The following is a 13677-nucleotide window of genomic DNA, read 5'->3' on the forward strand; positions in this document are numbered from 1 at the left end:
CCTACAATATCTTGCTTGGGAGACCGTCCTTAAACAGGCTAGTGCCATCGTATCAACCCCGCACTTAGCCATGAAATTTTTGTCTGAAATTGACATGGTGATCACGCTGCATGCCGACCAGAAAATAGCTCATGAATGCTACTTTTCTAGTTTAAAGATACAACCAATGCCTAGGCATTTGTACAATGTCAATGTTATTAGTGATAATCACCCAAACAGAGGGGATACATGTCTAGAACTAGACCTCCATTCGAATGATGACCATAGAGTTGAACCAGTTGAGACAACAATCCCTTTTCAGCTCGAAAGAAACAAGGAGCAAGTCACGTACCTAAGCTCTCAATTGACAGCCATTGAGGTCGAAAGTATCAAGAAGGTACTCATTAGGAACACTGACCTGTTCGCTTGGACAATGACAGATATGTCAGGCATTGATCCACACTTTCATTGCCATTAGCTTTCCATATGTCGAGATGCCAAGCTGATTGCCCAGAAGAAGAGGAAGATGGGCGGTGAAAGAGCACAAGCAGTGAAAGAGGAAACTACAAAACTACTTGAAGCTGGGTTCATCAGTGAAGTCAAATATACCACTTGGTTGGCTAATTTGGTGATGGTAAAAAAGGCTAATGGTAAATGGCGAATGTGTACCAATTACACTGATTTGAACAAGGGATGCCCGAAGGATGCCTATCCCTTACCACATATTGATGCGTTAGTAGACGGGGCAGCAGGCCATCAAATACTTAGTTTCCTCGATGCCTATTCTGGGTACAATCAGATCCCCATGTATCCCCTGGACGAAGAGAAAATAGAGTTCATCACAAAGTTGGCCAACTTTTGATACAAAGTTATGCCGTTTGGTCTAAAAAACGCAGGGGCAACCTACCAACGACTCATGGACAAGATTTTCCAAAAACAGATCGAGACATGCCTGGAAGTGTGTGTAGACGATATGGTGGTAAAGTCTAACTCCACAGCCGACCATACTAGAGACCTTAAGAAGGTGCTTGATGAGGTAAGAAAGTGTCGCATGCGCTTAAATCCGGCGAAGTGCACCTTCAGAGTTGCTGGTGTGAAATTCCTGGGATCCATGCTCTAAAAAAGGGGAATAGAAGCCAACCCCAATAAGTGCCAGTTCATTATCAATATGCGAAGTCCTCGTAACATTAAGGAGGTACAATGGTTAGCCGGGCGAATAGTGTCATTGGCCCGTTTCCTACCATGCATGGCAAACAAGTCAAGATCAATAATGTCACTATTGAAAAAGGCCCGCAAGTTCCAATGGACTGAAGAATGCGAATGATCATTCCAAGATTTCAAAGAAATACTTGCTACACCACCACTCTTAGCTAAACCGGACCCTTTATTAAACCTTGTAGTTTACATAGCAATTTTCGATAAAGCTATCAATGCTGCCTTGGTGCAAGAAAGAAAGGAACAAGTACTGGTATATTTCATCAGTCGAGTCTTACAAGAGGTAGAGACCCGATACCAACAGCTTGAAAAGATAGTCCTGGCCTTGGTATAGACAGCTCGACGTCTACGCCTCTACTTTCAAAGCCACAAGACTGTTGTAAGGACAGACACTCTAATAGCCAAGGTTTTACGTAAGCCTGAGCTGGCAGGTAGAATGGTAGCATGGTTAATAGAACTATCACAGTTCGACATCCATTTTGAAGCAAGGGGACCTATTAAGGCTCAAAGCATGGCTGATTTCTTAAATGAGTTCCACCCTAAGAGCCCGTCAAAAATGGCTGTTTGGACACTACATGTAGATGGGTCATCAAACCGACACAGTAGTGGAGCTGGAATTATACTGGAAGGTTTGGATAACATGGGGATAGAGCAATCACTACGTTTCGGCTTCAAGACCTCCAACAACAAAGCTGAATATGAGGCATTATTAGCTGGTTTGCGTCTGGCAAGCGAACTAGGAGCTGCAAGAGTCAAGTGTTGGAGTGATTCCCAAATAGTTACGGAGCAAATTAATGGCACATTTCGAATCAAAGAACCAACATTGCTCCAGTACTTCCACGCCTTTCAGAAACTCAAATCTAACTTTGAAGAGGTCCAAATAAGCCATACCCCTAGAGAGCTCAATGAAAGGGCCAACCAACTGGCCAAGCTAGCAAGCAACAAAAAGACAAACCAGTTATGCCGCATAATACAACAAGAGCTACGCAATCCAAGCATTGCGGAGTCTGAGTGCTTACAAATACAACAGGTAGATGAGAACTGGATGAGTAGTATCATCAGTTATCTCATAAATGGGAACTCACCTGCCGACCCACTCGAAGTAAGGAGGATAAGGACAATAGCTGCACGGTACACCCTGATATCAGACAAGCTGTACAAAAGAGGTGTTTCATCCTCGCTCTTGAAGTGCCTAACTCTGGAGAAAACACAATACGTCCTCAATGAAATCCATGAAGGCATATGCAAAACTCATTCTGGAGGATGAACTATGGCAGGTAAGGTTCTTCGAGCTAGGTACTATTGGCCCACCATTACAATAGATTGCACCAAGTTCACTCAATAATGCAACCCGTGCCAACAACATGGACTGCTAGTGCACCAACTAGTGGAAGAGCTGCACTTCATCACAACCCCGTGGCCTTTCTCTGTCTGGGGTATGGATATCTTAAGGCCATTCCCACCAGCAAAGGGACAAGTGAAGTTCTTAATAGTGGCGGTAGACCACTCCACCAAGTGGATTGAAGCGGAAGTAGTAGCCACCATCTCGGCCAACAACGTCCAAAAGTTTTTCTGGAAGAACATAATAACCCGTTTTGGAGTCCCATACGCTCTAATTCTGGATAACGGGTTACAATTCACAAACCATCACTTCAATGAATTTCTGGAAGGATTACAAATCAAACATAGGATGACGTTAGTAGAACATCCCCAAGCTAATGGCCAAGTAGAAGCAGCCAACAAGGTCATTTTGAAAGAATCAAAGAGACAACTTGGACAATCCAAGGGCTCATGCCCCGATCAATTACCTGAAATCCTATGGGCCTACCGTTGCACTCCACAAAGTTTTACTAAAGAGACTTGATGGACCATGGGCCAAGGGCCCAATCACTAGAGCTATGGCCAGGAGCATACAAGAAGAGTTGGACATCTTGAAGACCAGTGGGTTTCCTAAGCCCAAGGTACTATTCACTTGGACTACTCTATCATGAAGAGAATACTTAGTTCTACTTGTGTATAACTTGTACATAATTCTCTTGTATAGCTTATTTTTGCCTTTGTATTTGTGAGGCACTTTATTTCATTTTATTAGTCATTGTATATTGATTCTAGGGTGGGTTACTTGGAGACTTTGATTCCATTTAACCTTATTTTTTGGTACACTCATTTTTTATTTTTTTCAGTAGTAGAAGTGGGGTGGCATTTAACAATGTTTGAGGGTGTGACTAGTAATTGGGCCAGAATTGGACCTAGGAAAAATTTTACATATTGGACTCATTTTGCTCCTAATTTTTCATAGATTTGATCTAGCTAGGTTTCATCACTTTTAGATGAACCTAACTAGACCAAATCAAACATTTTGGAAATTAATTCAAGGAGCCAAAATGTAGCCAATTCGCCTAGCTTCCTTAACTCTCTTGGCCAAAAATTACTTCTCCTTCTTCAAGCTTGGGAAGCTTGTGCTACAAGCTTTTTCTTAGCTTGCTTCCCAAGCAAGCTAAGTGAGAAGCTTGCTCCACAAGCCTCTTAACTAGCTTGGACGGTCAAGCCAACCAAACCATGGTTCACTTGAACCATGGTTAAGGTTAGCTTGCTCCCTAACCTACCTTTTTCTATATAATTGTAACTCCAACCTTTTTCCTCACTTTTGATGAATGAATTTCAGAATTTTAACAAAATTCTCTCTTCTAAAAGTCACCTCAAAACCGTGGAGAACATTCTCCCTAGGTTTCTCTCAAAGGCTCTCCAACCTTTGAACTTGGTTTATCACTCTTCTCCATCTTCAAGGAGTGGCCGAACCTCTTTAGTGCTTGTTCACCATTGAAGCTTCTTCAAAGGTGATTCCGCCATTGCTAAGAGTCTCAACCTCAAGGAGCAAGGTCTTGGACGGTGGATTTCTTGAAGAACATCAATCTTCTTTAACTTTCTTCCATCAAGATTCCTTTCCGACTAACATATGGTATAGACGCCATGATCCTGGTGGAGATAAGAGAACCTTCTTTGAGATGATAGTAATTCAAGGAGGAAACCAACGCTGAGGCACTCAATGTGGAGCTTGATTTGATCGTTGAAGTAAGAGACCAAGCACTCATCAGCATGGAAGCATGTAGAACAAGGATAGCTAGGAAGTTCAAAACAAAAGTCAAGCCACGCACATTTCAGCTAGGAGACCTAGTCTGGAGAGTTACTGGAGAAGCAAGCAAGAATAGAGCACAAGGGAAGTTAGCACCCAATTGGGACGGGCCATTTCGTGTACTACATAACCCAAACAATGGTGCTTACAAACTTGAAGAACTCACTGGATGAACTATCCCACGAACCTGGAACCCTACACACTTGAAGCATTATTTCAGTTAATTTCATGCACAATCTATGGTTATTTCTGTGTACTCTTTTCCTTTCCCAGGTTTTTTCCTCTTATAAAAGAATGTGAAAGAGGTTTTACTGGGAGAGGTTTTTAATGAGGCACCTCATTAATGAAACACAATTCAGGCTTACCTAGTTTGCTTTACACGCGAGTTATTCCCTCCCAATCACAAATTAGGCTAAGGATGACAATAAATTCCCTCCCGAGTACCCCTACCGGCCAAGGATGTTCATTACTTCCTTCCCGAGAACAAACTCAGTTAAAGATGATAACATTTTCCCTCCTGAGTACCGCTACTCGGCCAAGGATGTTCATTACTTCCTTCCTGAGCACAAACTCGGTTAAAGATGATAACATTTTCCCTTCCGAGTACTGCTACTCGGCCAAGGATGTTCATTACTTCCTTCCCGAGCACAAACTCGGTTAAAGATGATAACATTTTCCCTCCCGAGTACCCCTACTTGGCCAAGGATGTTCATTACTTCCTCCCCGAGCATAAACTCGGTTAAAGATGATAAAATTTTCCCTCTCGAGTAACCCTACTCGGCCAAGTATGTTCATTACTTCCTCCCCATGCACAAACTCGATTAAAGATGATAACATTTTCCCTCCCGAGTACCCCTACTCGGCCAAGGATGTTCATTACTTCTTCCCCAAGCACAAACTCGGTTAAAGATGATAACACTTTCCCTTTCGAGTACTCCTACTCGGCCAAGGATGTTCATTACTTCCTCCTCGAGCACAAACTCGGTTAAAGATGATAACATTTCCCCTCCCAAGTACCCTTACTCGACTAGGGACGATCATTAATTCTCCCGAATGCAAACTCAATCAAGAAGGCTGATGGATTCCCTCCCGAGCACTACTACTCGGCCAAAGGTTACACACTTAGTCTCTCACGAATACGTACTTGGCAACAATAAAATGAAGAAATGCATGTGGTTTAATCCATGTATTTGGTATGATATTGCAATAAGTCAGTCAACAAGATGTTGAGCCCAAGAAATTAGTTGTCAAGCAAGAACTTGTAAAAAGCATGATATATTCTATAAATAAGGGAGTAGTACATAATGACCAGGCACCATCGACCCAACTTACAAAAATAATTCAAGGACAGGTCCTACCAACCCAACTTAGAAAATTACCAAAAAACATATTTTACAAAAAAAAATACACCCCTTATCATTAACAAAAAATACACCATGCCAAGGCAAACCAACACTTTCAATCCTTGGACACAGTATGCCCATCCCCATCCCCAATTTGGGTATCTTCGTCTTCGTCCTCATGGATTTTTGTACCAGGGTCCTCGTGGGCAGCCGACGGAGGAGGGGCATGCGCATCGGGCCCGGCATCCTCCGGCATGTCATTATATTCCATGTACTCCCCTTGGTAAAAGTCCTTATTCACTTCGAACCGAAAACTGGAAAGTATGTTGCAAAAGTGCGAATCCTGGCGCACAGCGTGCATGAACCCGACCTAGTGCTCGAGAATAATCTTGTCCTCACACTCCTTCCGGATGGTGGCCATGGCCGACTCGGCCTCTGCCTTTTCCCGTGCCTCTCGGTCCAGGGCCTCTTTCAGTTCCTCCAACTTCATTCTCTCAGCCCCCTCGGCAGCAAGGACCCTTCCCTCCATATCCTCCAAATCCTCTTTGAGTTTAGCCACCTCGGCCTCCAACTTTGCCTTCTCAACCGAGGTAGCCTCATGGGCATCCACCGACTCTTGAAGAGTCTTCTGAGTTTCCTCCAATGAGCTCTTCAACTCATGGGTTTCGGCAATAGGCTCCCAAGCGAATTGATGAAGTATCGCACTTGCCCAAACTTGGAGTTCACAAGCAATGGCCCACTATGCCGCTTGACTGGCCGAGCTCAACATATGATGCCCTTCTCGGAGAGGACATCAACTGGCATCATCCGTGCTAGCTGAACCCCAGATGCCAAGAAACCTTTAGAGACAATGGTCGAAGGGATGGCAAGCTCCGAATGCGAACTCTCAGTTCGCCTACTCTTGTGTGCCCGAGACCCCTCCCTAGGGATGTTGGATTCACCAGGACGAGAGGGCTCGGGTTCCTTCCTCTTCCCATTATCTTTCTTTTTAGCACAAGCCTCAAGAGGAACCAAGTCCCGAGGAGGAGGGCAGGCTCCATTCATATTCGGTGTAGGATCCACCGCCATGTTGTTATGCTCCTCAACTGTAGTAGTTGGGGGAGCCTAATTCCAGATGGCTTGACAGTAGGACAACGACATTCCCTTCTATACCATAAGACTTGAAACAGAAAGCCAGTCACAAATCAACCCAAATGCAATAAACATAAGTCACGAACAAAATGTACCATTAAGGTCAAACCAAGGACGCAAAGACTTTGGCAAAAAAACAAGGAATTGAGCCAGGATCTCTCAGGGTAAACTTAACAAATATTGCAAGTCCGACACCTCAGTCAATTTGAGCATCGAGTACTCGTCATACTTCTGAGGCACCCTCATCCAATAGAAAGGAAACAAAGGAGTTCCCTCCGAATCGTAGAAGTAATTATGCCCGACCACTGGGTTAATTATTACTTTCACGAAGCCGAACTTGAACCCTTTGAAAGAAGATGTGAAGGGCTTAAACAACGGCTGACCACCTGCCTTATCAAAGAAACCCACTTCATAGTTTTATTGGATGGACATGTACAAAAGAAATGTAAAAATAATCCTACATTAGGTTCAATATAATGATATCTACACAATACCCGAAAGGCTTTCATAACTGCCCACTCATTCAGGTGAAGTTGGGTCGGGGCCACATTTAGCACTCTTAAAACACCCATTTGAAATTCATCAAACGGCAACGAGACCTGATAGACCATGGGCCAAGGGCTCAATCACTAGAGTTATCGCTAGGAGAATACAAGAAGAGTGGGATATCTTGAAGACCAGTGGGCTTCTTAAGCCCAAGGTACTCTTCACTTGGACTACTCTATCATGAAGAGAAGACCTAGTTCTACTTATGTATATTTTGTACATAGTTCTCTTGTATAGGGTTATTTTTGCCTTCGTATTTGTGAGACACTTTATGTCATTTTATTAGTCATTGTATATTGATTCTAGGGTGGGTTACTTGGAGAGTTTGACCCCATTTAACCTCCTTTGTTGATACACTCATTTTCTATTTTTTCAGTAGTAGAAGTCGGGTGGCATTTAGCAATGCTTGAGGGTGTGACTAGTAATTGGGCCAGAATTGGGCCTAGGCAAAATTTTACATATTGGACTCGTTTTGCTCCTAATTTTTCATAGATTTGATTTAGCTAGGTCTCATCATCATTGGATGAACCTAACTAAACCAAATCAAACATTTTTGAAATAACCAAAGTGAGCAAAATAGAGCCTTGGCCGCCCACCTTGCCCAGTCTCTTTGTCTTGGTCGAAATTGCTCTTTACTCTCTTCAAGCTGAGAAGCTTGTAGCACAAGCTTCTCCTTAGCTTGCTTGGGAAGCAAGCTAAGTGAGAAGCTTGCTCCACAAGTTTCTAAACCTTGGACGATCAAGTTAACCTCACCATGGTTCCTAGTGAACCATGGTTAATGTTAGCTTACTCTCCAAGCTACCTTTCCTTATAAATTTGTAATTCCTACATTGTAGCTCACTTTTGACATTGATGAGATTTAGAATTTAGAATTCTCTCTCATTCTCAAGAGTCCAATTCTGTGGAGAACTCTCTCTTAGTTCTCTCTCAAAGGTTCTTCAACCTTGAAGCTTGGTTCCTCAAGCTTCTTCACCTTTTTCAAGAGGTAACCAAACCTCTTTGAATGTTTCTCCACTATTGGAGGATTCTCCAAGGTGTTTACGCCATCTTCAAGGAGTACAACCTCAAGGAGCAATGTCGTTTAAGGTGGAACTGTGAAGAATCATCAACCGTTCTTCACTACTTCTATCATTTTTGGTATCTAGAGCCTTGGTGCTCTTGAGGTTATGTGTTCTAAATTTTCTTATAGAATCCGTGTTGTTCCTTCCTTTTCCTATGTCTAAATTTTTGTTCACTATATGGATATAAACCTAATACATGTTTTGATGGATCCTATATGTCTCATAAGAACTAATTGATTCATGTTTGCTTGTTCCTAATTTTTTCCTTGAATCAATTGTTGTGTGTGCCTAGGTTCCATTGTGCTTGTGCATTTTTCATTTTTGTTTAAGTCTCTCCATTCCTTAACATGAGTCCGTGATTGGACAACATTACATATAGCATGTGTTTTGGTTTTGAATCATTTTTTTTGTCTAGAAGTCATGTGTAATCCTTTTTACATGTTATGAATTCCTAGACTAGCTTGTTTGACCTAATTTTTGTGTTGTTTTGAGTCAAGTATTTGGTGCGGTTTTTGTTTATTATTCTTGTTCCTACTTACATGTGCTTTTGATTTACATATTTGAGTTCATGATTTGCTATTAGTTCTAGCAAATTTCCTATAGTTAGGTTTCCTTTATCTCACATTAAAAATTTTTGTCAAGAAAAATCTAAACACTATTCCTATTAGGTTTCTTTGAGTCTTGTTTTGTGGCTTTCAGTTTTTAAGATCTCAAAACAGATGCAAAATAGAGGTGTAAGTGTGCTAAAGACATTAGAAAAGCAAAAGAAAAAGTGCTTAAAAATTTGACCTAAAAATAACACAAAATTATGAAGCACTAGTTGAACATTTCTATTGTATACATCTTGTTTTGTGTAACATTTTTGGCACCAGTTTTATTGTAGTAAGTTCGAGAGTCATTGATGGAAGAGCATGGACCAAGGGTCCAACCACTAGAGCCATGGCCAGGAGATTACTTGAAGAGTTGTCTGCTTCAGAGCTTAGTGGGCCCAATGGGCTTGGTGGGCCTAGGGTGCTTCTCACTTGGGCTTTAAATGATTAAACACCATGTTTTATTGTACATTCATATAATAGGAAGTTACTTTGTTTTTGGTCTTGTATTTTGACCATAGACTAGGGTTTGTGAACTTTGGGCTTGTAATTGGGTTTCATGGGCTTTGGGCTTTTGATACCCAATATTGGGCTCATTCTTTTTCTTGTAATTTTTCCTATTCATTGTATTTCTTTGACCATTGTATTTAGGTCATTAGATTAGGATTTAAGGAGGATTATTAGTTTACTTGAATTAGGCAAAACTAGGTTTAATTTAGCATGTATTTAAGTTGCATTTTGAGTCACATGTATGGCGCCACCTTGGCTGAACATGTGTGACTCAAATTCAACCCTAAATGCACATTAAATCAAATCTAAATACACCTAGCATCAATGTGAACCAGACTTGTACATGTGAGTTAAGTTTTGAATTCAAATTCAAAATTTGAATTCAAAACTTGGCGCCACATGTGAAGCCTCCACATTGGCGCCAAGTGTCCCTAATTCCGGATCCATATAAGCTCCCTCCTTCACACATTGTAATCACTTTTGAACTTCAGAAATTTGAGAGCATTTCTTTGCCAAGTTTCTTCCAAAAGTCACCGAGAAAGAGAGAGTGAGAGAGTGCCTTCAAAATCCTAGAACTTTTCTAGTTCCTACCTTTTGAAGTGAGCAATCTCTTGATTGCTTAAGCTTCGATGCTTCCATCCTTGGCTTAGGCCATTTCATCCGAAGAAATCCTTCCTTCAAAGTGTTCTTGCTTTCGGTCTCAATCTCCTTGAAGAGGATCCATGCATAGGTGAAGCTAAAGAGAGGAACATCTATCACTTCTCCTACCTTTGCCATCAGTCATATATGATAAAAAGGCATTAAACTCTTGTATAAAAAGAAAAGAAAAAGTGCAAAAGAAGTTATAAAAAGAATCATATAGAAAAGTACAAGAAAAAGCCAAGGAGTGAAAATTTTGTGTGCAAAATTGCTTTCGGTTTTTGATATATTGGATTGCTTGCCTTCTAAATTTTTTGTCCAGACACATGTTAATTGTTTGAGTCTTATTTTACTTTGTAATCTTAGCTTCTATTTTATAATCTACTCTAGTGCTATTGTTAGGTTTTCCTTTGTGTGCGAGCCTTTCATTGGTACCTTAATTTTTGCTTGTTAATTTTTGGAATTCTTTCTAGTCTTGTCTCATCTACTTCCACCAATTGGTGTAGTTGTTCCTAATTGTTCCCTTTCAGTTTTTGCATTAATATTCCAGCATCTTAAGGTGTGTTGAGTGCTTCTTGAAAAGTGTGGAAGGCCAAGTTCAAGGGAAGCCAACATTGAAGGCTTTTGGTGGTGACCTAGGAAGCTTGTTTCTCCATTGGAGGAAAGCCTTGAGAATTCAACACCTAGAAGTAACTACCATCAAGGTTACTTCTAAAAAGAGGAGTGACACACTTGTGAGGTCTGCAACATTGGTGGCTGGATTGGGGGAAAAAGGAGCAACAAAATCTTGAGAATTTTTTTTGTGAAAATAAGAATTAGTAAAAAATTTAGTGACGAAAATTTGCTTTCAAAATCTCCATTTCTAAATCCGTTACTAAAGTTGTCACTAATTAGTGGCTGAAATTTGGTTTCTAAAATTTTTGGTGCAGCCACTAATTTCATTTCAAGTGAATTTGCATTTCATTTGAATGTGAATTTACATTTCATTTGGTGTAGATTTGCATTTCATTTGGTGTAAATTTACATTTCATTTCTTGTAATTTTTTCAACTTTTCCATTTTTGTACAAGGCCTTTCTTAGGAGTGTCTTGGAGTTGCTTTGGTGTATCACCATCTCTCCTTAGTGTTTTCAAGTAGGTAAAAACGTTTAGTGCTTGTGAGAGTGGTCCTCGGAAGTCTTTGGTACTTTCCAAGCTCTCACCTAGGTTTACTTGCCTTAAATGCCTAGTTTATGTTTTCTTATCTTTAAGTTTTCTTGCAATTTAGGTTTTCATACAATTTATGTTTTAAGTAATTTATGTTTTCATCAATTTAAGATTTCAAGCAATTTATGTTTTCATGTCATTTATGATTTCAAGCATTGATAATTGTACACATTAGGCACTTGCTTGTTATTTTCTTTTGAAAAAGATATTTGTGAAAATTGTTTTGTGCAAGACAAAAGTACAAGAGGGTTTAGAGTTTTTTACTTGAAGAGGCTTGGTTATTAAGTGGCTCTTTAGTAGCTCACCTCCCTCCATAGTTCAATTTGTACTCTTAGACCTCCAAGTGCCAAGTCTAGCACTCTAAAAATATTATTTTCTTTAAAAACTATTTTTGTGTGAAAATACCTTTTTGTTTAAAAGGTGTCAAGACTCTGACCCTAGTGAAAGTGATGGCTCTCCAAAAATTCTTTCTTACTTAACCAAAGATTTTAAATCACTTAAACTATGGAGAAAGCAAAAGGCCTTTCAAAGAGAGAAGGACAAAATTGAAAGAGAAGACCAACTTGGTTATCTATAAGAGGAATTGAGGCTTCTTAAACAAGAAGAGGAAAAACTCAAAGAAAGCATGAAAGAGCATAAAAGAAGGAGTAGGAGCTCACACTCTCAATACTCATCCCCAAATGAGAGTTTGACAATGGGGATCACTATCAACCCACCCCTAGGAGAACCATTAAACCTAGGGAAGTCAAAGTTGACCTCCCACAATTTTTTGGAAAAGATGATGTGGAGTTGTATTTAGATTAGGAGATGAAGGTTGAGCAACTCTTTGCTTGCCACAAGGTAAGTGAAGAGAGGAAAGTCCCTCTGGCTACCCTTAGCTTCTAAGGGCATGCCATGTACTGGTGGACAACCTTAGAAAGAGAAAGACGCCTCCATAATGACCCTCCTATCCAATATTGGAATGACCTTAGGAGTGCCATAAGGAGGAGGCATATTCCATCATACTATGGAAGGGAGCTTATGAATAAGCTCCAAAGGCTCCAACAAAGATATATGTCTATAGAATACTACAGGCAACAAATTGAGCTTTACATGATGAGGGCCTGTATAAGGGAAGAGGAAGCTATAACTGTAGCTAGATTCTTAAATGGTCTTAATTTAGAAATAAGAGACAAAGTGGAGCTACTACCCTATAGGGACCTAAATGACTTGGTCCAACTTTGTGTAAGGGTAGAACAAAAGAAAATGCAAAAATCCTTTTTTAAAAGAGATAGCTCTCACTTTTCATTTCTAAAGAAAGATCACAAGAAGGAGGGTAAACCTTTTGATAAGAAGAAAAATTTTGAACCCTCCAAGAGTCTAGCTATAGAAAAGGATAAAGGAAAAGGGAAAGTCACTTCACACACTAGTTCTAGAACTAGTGATATTAAGTGTTTAGGGAGAGGCCACATTGCCTCCCATTGTCCGACAAAAAAAGTTATGATCATGAGGGGACATGTCACTTATAGTAGTCAAGAAAAGACTACTACTTCCTCTAGTGATAGTGAGGAAGAAGCAAGTGAGCATGAAAGGAATGTGGAGGACACTTTTCCTTATGAAAGGGAGCTTTTAAAGATTAGGAGACTCCTCAACAACCAACCTAGTGGTACTCTATCACAAAGAGAGAAAATCTTTCATACAAGATGTAAAGTTGTAAATAGTGCTTGTTCTTTTATTGTTGATAGTGGATCATGGTGCAACTGTTGTAGCACTAGGCTAGTTGAGAAGTTGGGCTTAACTACTAATCCCCATCCTAAATCTTATCAACTTCATTGGCTTAATGAGGATGGTGATCTAGTAGTTGACCAACAAGTAAAGGTCAAACTATCCATTGGGAATTATGAAGGTGAGGTGCTATGTGATGTAATACCAATGGAAGCTTGTCATATCTTAATAGGAAGGCCATGAAAATTTGATAAGAAAACCATGCATAATGACCTTACTAATGAGATATCCTTTACTCATAATTAAAAGAAATTTGTGCTTCATCCTCTTTCTCCTCAACAGGTGGATGAGGATCAAGCACAAATGAAACCCAAAAGAGAAAGTGAGAAAAGAATGCAAAAAAAAGAAGAAAATAGAGAGAAAAAAGTCTGTGAAAACTAGGAGTAACAAGAAACGTAGGGAGAAAGGAGTCCCCTCCCTAGAAGTTGTTGATCAAGAGAAAGTAATTTCCAAACAAACCTTCTTGATCCAACAACCCTCTTTTATCCTATTATGTACAAGGACTCTAACTTGCACTACCACATCTAGTGGACATAAGATTCTTCCTAAAGGGGTTAAAATT

At 40.3% G+C, this 13677-nt stretch overlaps 1 protein-coding gene across 1 annotated transcript; it reads left to right on the forward strand.

The window, feature by feature from the left end:
• The first annotated feature begins 952 nt into the window (after window positions 1-952).
• Window positions 953-2461, forward strand: LOC145952121 (uncharacterized). Its single transcript, XM_083064347.1, has 3 exons — window positions 953-1070; window positions 1380-1447; window positions 1529-2461. The coding sequence occupies exons 1-3, from the start codon at window positions 953-955 to the stop codon at window positions 2459-2461; spliced, it is 1119 nt and encodes a 372-aa protein (XP_082920473.1).
• The last annotated feature ends 11216 nt before the right edge of the window (window positions 2462-13677 follow it).

The sequence above is a fragment of the Cajanus cajan genome, chromosome 9, assembly GCF_000230855.2.
Source record: "Cajanus cajan strain Asha chromosome 9, NIPB_CcT2T_4, whole genome shotgun sequence".
NCBI classification, from domain to species: domain Eukaryota; kingdom Viridiplantae; phylum Streptophyta; class Magnoliopsida; order Fabales; family Fabaceae; genus Cajanus; species Cajanus cajan.

Coding starts and splice junctions, on each gene's coding strand:
- LOC145952121 (XM_083064347.1), top strand. CDS start 953: ATGGTGGTAAAGTCTAACTCCACAGCCGACCATACTAGAGACCTTAAG. Junction 1,071..1,379: donor GTGCACCTTCAGAGTTGCTG/GTGTGAAATTCC, acceptor TAAACCTTGTAG/TTTACATAGCAATTTTCGAT. Junction 1,448..1,528: donor AAAGAAAGGAACAAGTACTG/GTATATTTCATC, acceptor GCCTTGGTATAG/ACAGCTCGACGTCTACGCCT.